At 29.2% G+C, this 9,831-nt stretch overlaps 1 protein-coding gene across 1 annotated transcript in view; it reads left to right on the forward strand.

Annotated features, from left to right (window-relative positions):
• The window catches only part of LOC127156865 (GRAM domain-containing protein 2A), a 42,100-nt gene extending 35,593 nt beyond the window's left edge, over positions 1–6,507 (forward strand). Inside the window, exons 10-12 of the mRNA XM_051099978.1 lie at positions 2,588–2,681; positions 4,966–5,073; positions 5,147–6,507. Of these exons, the coding sequence (XP_050955935.1) occupies positions 2,588–2,681; positions 4,966–5,073; positions 5,147–5,150 (206 nt within the window). The 3' untranslated portion in view covers positions 5,151–6,507. The remainder of the gene's footprint in view (positions 1–2,587; positions 2,682–4,965; positions 5,074–5,146) is intronic.
• The last annotated feature ends 3,324 nt before the right edge of the window (positions 6,508–9,831 follow it).

Consider the following 9,831-nt stretch of genomic DNA (forward strand, 5'->3'; position numbering starts at 1 on the left):
ACAGTACAATTTTAAGTTATGACTGGAGTAATGATGCTAAAAATACAGATTTGATCACAGAAATACATTAAATGTTTTAATATAGTCAAAGAGAAAACAGTTATTTTAAATAGTAAAAAAATATAGATATATTTAAAATATTTTGCTGCACTTCGGATCAAATAAATGCAGGCTTGGTGAGCAGAAAATATATATTTGTGTATTTACCAAATAAATATATATAAATTATCATATTTAACCATTTATACATTATTAAATAATTTTTTTTTTTATTAGTGTATAGTTTTGTTTTTTTTATGTAGTTTTTACTTGTACTTTTTAGCTATATATGTTTTACTTACGTGTATATATAGTTGTATTGATTTGAATTTATAGTAAATGTATTTATTAGTATATAGTATTTATTATATAGATTTTATTTTATTAATATTTTATATGTATATATATATATATATATATATATATGTATATGTGTGTGTGTGTGTGTGTGTGTATGTATGTATGTATGTATGTATGTATGTATGTGTATGTATGTATGTGTGTATATATATATATATATATATATATATATATATAATTTATCATATTTATCAATGTATACATTACCAAATAGTTTTTTATTAGTGTATAGTTTTAGTTTTTTTAAATATATAGTTTTTACTTCGTTTTTTAGTGTTATTTATGTTCTACTTATGTGTATATATAGTTGTATTTATTTGAATATATAGTAAATTATTAGAATTTTTTTTATGATATAGATTTTATTTTATTAGTATTTTATATATATATATATATATATATATATATATTTATTTATTTATTTATATTTTATATTTAATACAGTTATACAGAATATATAAATTATTTCATAATTTATATAGTATTTATTTGTATATTCACTATATAATCTATCATACTTAAATCATACATTATTGAATAGTTTTTACTAGTATATAGTTTTTTATTATATAGATTTACTTGTGTATACAGTATATATTTGTATTTATGATATATAAATAAAAAATATGTAATTTATCATATTTAATAATTTATTAATTATGGAATGGTTTCTATTTTCTACTTAAGTATATATAGTTGTATTTTTGATATATAAATATATAATTATATATAATATATAATAATGCATTTTATATATAATTATACATTTTATTATATTATGACTTTTAAATATGTCTGAAATTATAGCTAAAAATACCTAAAATATATTAAATAATTTATTAATTATAATAGCATATATATATATATATATATATATATATATATATATATATATATATATATATATATATATATATATATATATACATAGTGTATGTATTGTGTATATATATATATACTTATCTATCTATCTATCTATCTATATATATATATATAAACAAATGCATTAATATGTAATAATAATATTATTATTTTAAATGTAATATATATATATATATATATATATATATATATATATATATATATATATTTTGTGTTTAATAATAATTATGTATTGACATAGCAACTTAGACAAATTAATAAATTATATACATTTATATATATATTTGTATTTGTTATATATAAATAAAATATTTGTATGTAATAAATAATTATATTATTATAAATGTAATGTTAATATAATTATATATAAGTAGTAATTATTTTATTTATGTTCAAGTTTTTTTAAGTTAATATATTTTGATTACTAATTATAATACTGTGTGTGTGTATTTATCATATGTAATTATAATTATATATTGACAGCAACTTAGACAAATTAATAAATTATATGTAAAAAATAATTATATTATTATAAATGTAATGATATATAATTTTATACAAGTAATAATTATTTTATTTGTCAAGTTATTTTGTTATTAATTTCTTTTATGATTACAAATTCATGATTATAAATTGCATGCATTAACATATCAAAATACAATTAAAATGTGTTTGTCCGCTCATGTATTTCTCTCTCGAAGCTGTATAGCCACATGATTAGTGATTCATTTCTTTTTTTCATTATTCATAATTTACAGTGCACTTGATCCTCTTCAGCTGTAATCCAAACACCACTGATTTACATCTGAAATAATTAACTGTCAGTTTGTCACTGAGTCACGTTTCAGTTTATTCTCATTGGTTAAGATCTTTAATGAACTATTATTCCTGTTCTTCACGTCTTTGTCCAAATATTTGTGGCTCATGTTACGCTCCGCAGGCTGTGATGGGACGGTTTCTGGGCTAAAGGTGATGCGCTGTTGACACACTGATTTTCAGGATAATGTTTCTGGCCGGAGGCTTTTATCCTGAGACGCCGTTCAAACAGCCATGACAGAGTTAGGAAAATAGCCACACGTTATTTGATTATTAGCCGCATTGAACTGAACACGCTCCGCTTCACATTTGACTGTGAGACGCCGCTAACAGAGAATTAAACACTGTCCGTTTAACTGCAGCGAGACGTTTGTCGTCGCACAACGACGTGTTTTAAACAAACAGGGAATTCTTGGCTCAGCGTGAAGCTTTTGAAACAACAAAACAAACCCAAATAACTGACAAGGCCGTGATGTGTTGTGATCTTCAGAGAGACGACTGGAGGCCGAGAAGATCCTGCTGACTGAACCCGTGTCTGAACTGGGTCACATGGAGTATCATCTGCTCAAGTTCTTCATACTGCTGTGAGTCCAGAGACGAGATTTCAAGCTACAACCACCAAACTCAGCCCAGATCTGCAGACTGATGTGACGTCGTGTGCTGTCTCTTTTCTTACTGATCCGCCTTATAGTTTTTGTTATATTAAAGATTAAAAACCACCAAAAATCCCATAGACTTACATTGACGGAATGTTCAAATGAGCAACACTATTCAAACTCCAACTGACAAAATTCAAATCTAAACTCCCAGAATCCCTTGAGACTCAATCAACACTTCCCTTCTATGTACAATTTCTATTCAAACTTCTATTCTAATATTTCTAATCTATTTATCGATCTAGACAAGACTAGCAACTAGAATCATGCTAGTAACTTGCTATTAACATGCTAATCATGCTAGAATCATGCTAGTAATTTGCTAATTGTGCTAGAATCATGCTAGTAACATGCTAATCATGCTAGAAACATGTTAGCAACATGTTAATAACTTGCTAATCATGCTAGCAGCATGCTATTTATATGCTAATCATGCTAGAATCATGCTAGTAACTTGCTAATCATGCTAGAAACATGCTATTAACATGCTAATCATGGTAGATTCATGCTAGTAACTAGTTAATAATGCTAGCAACATGCTGCTAATCATGCTAGAAACATGTTAGCAACATGTTAATAACTTGTTAATCACGCAAGCAACATTCTGTTAACATGTTAATCATGTTAGAATCATGCTAGGAACATGTTAATAACTTGTTAATCATGCTAGCAACATGCTGTTAATATGCTAATCATGCTAGAATCATGCTAGTAACTTGCTAATCATGCTAGTAACATGCTAGCACCTGCTAATCGTGCTAGAACATGCTAGTAACTTGCTAATCATACTAGAATCATTCTGGAAACATGTTAGCAACATGCTAACTTTATAATCATGATAGAGACACTAGCAGCATGCTAACAACTTGTTAATCATGCTAAAAACATGTTAGCAACTTGCTAATTATGCTAGCAGCTTACTAATCATATTAAAAACATGCTAGTAACTATCTGAGACTATCTCTCTATCTGTGACTGTATTGCCTTCAAAACATTCAAACTTTAAACTTTTTAAACTTTTAAAAAATTTTCAAACTTTCTGGTAGGGCTTTCTCAAGAACTTTATCTAGTTTCCTGCTGCTGCCGTTCAAACGCTTACAGTTTTACATATCTGATAAATACTGAGTAATTATTCATACACTAAAATGATCAAGTAGTTTGAGAGAAAGACTTGACCTCAAAATCACTCAGAAACGCATGTATTTTTGTAGTGTGATGTCGCCCTCTGCTGGTTGTTCAGTCGAATTACTCTAAATCATCTTGCAAATGTGGGAAAGAGCAAACATTAGTGAAAGTGTGAGAAAGGAATTTTTTAAAGTTTAAATAAATAGAGTCACAAGCTACTTGCTAGTCACAAACTCTTAGTGATAAGGTAATATAAATATATTTATTATAATAATAATAATAGCAATGTGAACTAGCAGATTTGTTTTTTGTCTTAATTTTTGTTTGGAATGTCGCTAATAAGAAAATACAAATGTCAAATAATTTGATCTAGAATTATAAATTAATAAATAATATATAAATATATAAAAATAATAAATTATTAAATAATAATAATAATAATAATAATTGTATAATTATTATAAATATTAATGTATAATAGTAATTAATAATTAGTACAAGAACATAATAACAACATCAAAATAAAAAATATTTATAAAAATGATAAATATTAATAAGTAATTCATTTATTTAATTCTTTCTCAACCAGAGTATGTATGAATGCATTTATTTATTCATACATTTATTTGTCTTAATTTTTATTTGGAATATCGTTAATAAGAACATAATAAAAAAGCCAAATAATTCAATCTGGAATATTATAAATAACAATAATTATGTATAATTATATGTATAATATTAATACTAAAAATGTGAACTTGCAGATTTGTTTACTTTCTCGACCAGGGCATTTTTGTATTTTTTTTTTTTAAAGGAAAATCATGAACAAGAACATAATTAAAAAGTGAAGAATTGTCAAATAAATAATTGTATAATTATTATAAATATTAATGTGAAAAATTAATACAAAAACATAATGAAAGCATCAAAATAAATTTTAAAAATAATTTCTAATAACTATAAATATTTATGTGTAATTGTTAATTTCCCAACCAAAGCTGTTTGACTTATTTAGATTTTTTTTTTTTTTTTGAATTGAATGTGATTAGCATGCATGTTAACCGCTTGTGTGTGTTTGCGTTTTTAGCATTATTTTGCTCATCATTTCATCGTGTTATCTGGCGTTTCGGGTCTGCAGTCTGGAACAGCAGCTGTCCTTCCTCAACACACAACCGTCGATGAGCATGAGAGAGAGGTACAAACACACACTCTTTCATCAGTCGAGTCTGTTTTTGTCCCTGTGATCATTATAAACACTCTTCCTGCAGGTAACCCTGGTTAAAGCCCGTGCCAACACTGAAACCGGCTTTGCCATCAGGAGAGCAGCGTCTGTAGACGATTAAACCAGCTCAGTTACAGGTACAACACTAGTCAAGTAGTTAGCTAACCGACCAGCAGAGGGTGACGACGACGTTCAGCCTCGCCGCGAGACCCGGACGATCAACTGGAAGATTCCTGACATGAGGAATATTAGCCAGCTCCGCATCTAGGAAATATCCAGGATTCAGGATCACGCTGACGACTGTTACGAAGACCGTTCTGCTGTTACTGTACTCAAACGTTAAGAGACGGCTGGATAGTTTCACTTTTTTAACTCTTTCTATGTTTGTCTGTTGTTTTTCTCTTAACCAACCTGAAATGTGCATGTTTACCAGTGTTTCATGCACTGCTAAAAAATCATCTTGAGTACTTTTGTCTTGTTTACTGGTAAACTATTAAAATCACAAAACAAGTATAAATTATATATTTATACTTATTTGGTGATTTAGTAAAATATATAAAAATATTTTTTAATTATAATATATATAATATTTAATTTCCAAATGAGTAGAAATTATATATAATAAATAATTATATTTTGTTTAATATTTTTTAAAATTCTTATTTTAAATTATTTCTGGAGGATCATGTGACACTGAAGACTGGAATAATGATGCTGAAAATTCAGCTTTGCATCACAGGAATAAATTATATTTTAAAATATATTCACATAGAAAACGTCTATTTTAAATTGCAATAATTTTTCACAATATTACTGTTTTTATTGGCAAACAAGACAAAATACTGATTAAGAAATTATTTTTGAACAGTGCAAAACATGTTCTAAGTTTCCTTGTAAATAAGTAAGAAAGGCAGCGACTGTTTGAGATTCTCACACATTTCACTTACAGCATTTCAAGGTCATAATCGATCACAAATAACTGCAGTGAAGGTCAAAGTCAAGTTACTCTGAGAGCGTTTGGTTGTCGTCGTTAGAGCGCTGAAGGACGTGTGTTATTGGAGCCTGTCGTATAATGTATGCCTGTAATCGTCAAATCTCTTTTATTTGTGATGTATTAAAGTGCATTGTAGGAGGCGTCTGTAGGTCGTTACGTACTTGAAATCTACGCTTGCATTTCAGGCATGCAGAACATGATGTAGGAAATTGATATTTAATACTTTGATCGTTTAGGTTTGCTGTAAATGAGAGATTCGGTATGTAGTCGTGATGTTTTGTACATATTGAATGTCAAAGTTATTGTCATGCTCATGATTTTGGCCACGCTGTAGTAACTGTAGATGTTTTGTAACTTTCTGACATGAAAAGACGAGAGGTAGAAAGTTCAAACTAATAAAAACTTTCACCAGATTCTGTCTCTCTTTATGTCTAAAAAACATACAGGTGTTGTTTTCCATTAGTTAGTTATAGTTAAGTTTATTTATTTATTTAGGTCTCACAACAATGCTAATCTCGGTAGGAACATATGCTATTCTCATGAGTTTAGCAAAATTAGGTTACAATAATTTTATTTGATGACTGCATTAAAACTAACTTTCAAAAATTAAATCACTGTGTTAAGTATTAGCAAGTTACGTAAAGATTCTGTGAAGACTATATTAGATGCTAAAACAATGCTAAACGGCTATTAGACCATTACTGTTACCACCCTGCAAACACAGAACGTTCCACTAATGTAAGTTTTTGGTTCCCGTTTGTTTTTGGGGTTTTTTGGGAACCAAGAACTTAACATTCTGGAACATTAGAATTACATTCTACAAACCAAAAATGAACATTAAGAAAACTTTTCTGGCTAACCAAAAACAAACCATAAAAACAAACATTCTGGGAACATTAGAATAATGTTAGAATAACGTTCTACAAACCAAAAACTAACTTTTTGGGAACTTTAGAATAACATTCTACAAACCAAAAACTAGCATTCTGGGAATGTTAAAACTTTCCTGGCTAACCAAAAACAAACCATAAAAACAAACATTCTGGGAACATTAGAATAATGTTAGAATAACGTTCTACAAACCAAAAACTAACTTTCTGGGAACTTTAGAATAACATTCTACAAACCAAAAGCTAACATTCTGGGAACGTTAAGAAAACTTTCCTGGCTAACCAAAAACAAACCATAAAAACATTCTGGGAACATTAGAATAACTTTCTGGAAACCAAAAACTAACATATTGGGAACGCTAGAATAATGTTAGAATAACGTTCTACAAACCAAAAATGAACGTTCCTGAAACGTTAAGAAAACTTTCCTGGCCTAACCAAAAACAAACCATAAAAACTAATGTTCTGGGAACATTAGAATAACGTTCTACAAACCAAAAATGAACTTTCTTTAAACGTTAGAAGAGAATGTTTTACAAACCAATAACTAACGTTCTAGGAACGTTAAGAAAACTTTCCTGGCTAACAAAAAACAAACCATAAAAAATATTGTTCTGAGAACCCAAAACGAACATTCTTGGAACGTTAAGAAAACTTCCCTGGAAACAAACCATTAAAAAATGTTCTGGGAACATTAGAATAATGTTAACAAAAAAAACATTCAACAAACCAAAAACAAACTTCTGGGAACCAAAAACGAACATTCTGGGAATGTTAAGAAAACTTTCCTAGCTAACCAATAACAAACCATTAAAAACTAACGTTCTGGGAACATTAGAATAATATTAGAATAGCATTCTACAAACCAAAAACTAACATTCTGGGAGCGTTGAGAAAACTTTCCTGGCGACCCAAAAACAAACCATAAAAAGTAGCGTTCTGGGAACATTAGAATAACTTTCTGGAAACCAAAAACTAACATATTGGGAACGCTAGAATAATGTTAGAATAACGTTCTACAAACCAAAAACGAATGTTCTAGGAATGTTCTGGGAACATTAGAATAACGTTCTACAAACCAAAAATGAACTTTCTGGGAACCAAAAACTAACTTTCTTTAAACGTTAGAATAATGTCTGCAAACCAAAAACTAACATTCTGTGAATGTTCTACAAACCAATAACTAACGTTTTAGGAATGTTAAGAAAACTTTCCTGGCTAACGAAAAACAAACCATAAAAAATAACGTTCTGAGAACCAAAAACTAACATGATTTTACTAAGCTTTTCTTTGTTTTAGTGGATTTTTGTTGAAAGAAGTTAGTGTTTATTAACTCTATTAGCATTGGCAAAATAACCAACGTCAGACGCCAGCTCCGTAATATCATTACCATCGAATTAAATGTTCTGGTGACAAAATGTGGTGAAAAAATGATTAAACCTCTTTTCGCTAAGTTAAATGAGCTCTATATGTGAAGAGAGATACAGCGCGCGCCTCTACATTTGAGCGCGAATTTGACGAGCGCGCGCAATTTATGTCTGACAGGACAGGAAAGTTCGTTTTCTGAGGTAAGAAACTTTTTATATTTCGCAAAAAATTACGAAAATAAGGTAAGAATAATGACACTGGAATATTAACTCAGACAAGTAGTTTTAGAACAGACGAATTCACACCATAAACATATCGATAAAAAGGAAAGATATTGTTGTGTTCACTTTTAAAAGCGATTACATCCACAGCTGATGAACGATAGGTTGACAGCTAATCAAAATATATCTAAATATCTAAAAGCTCGATAAGAATAATCGAATAATGGTAGTAATCACTATCGTTCTTGGTGTGAGCTGGGCTTTACTGTACATTTCTTACTCTAAACAAAGTTTTATAACTGTAATTATTGTTCAAAAGTCTTCTGTTTCTGTTAAGATTGATGTTTTTACTTTTGTAATTGTATTTATTATTCATTTTGTTTTTGAATCCGCTCTCTTTTACTAAAGTGTATCTGTATTCAAACGCATGGGGGCGACAAAACATTAAGTTTCAAAGATTCGTGGCTCGAGTTTTGTTTTTGTCCGTTTTATTTGCAGTTACATGACCACAACATTATATAAAGCAAATACGTAATATAAACAGGTTAACAAAAAAGTGAGTGATAATAAAACAATGAGAATAAATACATTGATAAAGCTTTGAATTTATAGTTTTACATGTTAAGGGTGTAGATGTTGGTGTTTTTTTTAAAAAAACAAAAACACATCACTCTTAAATGATCATTTTCACTTTAGTATGGTCTGTTCTTTCTTCAGACTTAATTTTTGTGCTGTTCATGTCAAGTTATATCAAATATATTCCTCTGTAAATGACAGACTTTGTGCAGGAGAAACTGCAGGTTCTGTATCGTCCATTTTGTTTAATGTCAAAGGTCGTATGTGGGTTGGTTTGAGAGTTTCACCTAAGAATGAAGTAAAACAGATTCTTTTCTGAAAATATATTACTACAATTTAAACAAATTTTTGAACCCTCAGATCCAGCACTAATAATAAACTAGTTGTCAGATCTCACTGTTATGGTTTACCTTGAGGTTGATCATTTTAAGTGGGAATCTTGTGCACCTTCTTGACCTGTGGTTACACCAGTGACACACCTGGTTCCTCGAGGCCTAACACTGACATTTGAGGTGAGCAATTCCTGGAATGTTCCATCTCAGGGTCACGGTGAGCGAGATTTGACCCTACATGCTCATTCTGAAGGGAGTTTCTCCTTTGCACCAAAATTGCTCAATAATTCTGCCTCTGTGTTCCACAAAAGAAAGTCATACGGGTTTGGATCCACATGAGGGTGCGTAAA

The sequence above is a fragment of the Labeo rohita genome, chromosome 25, assembly GCF_022985175.1.
Source record: "Labeo rohita strain BAU-BD-2019 chromosome 25, IGBB_LRoh.1.0, whole genome shotgun sequence".
Taxonomy (NCBI): domain Eukaryota; kingdom Metazoa; phylum Chordata; class Actinopteri; order Cypriniformes; family Cyprinidae; genus Labeo; species Labeo rohita.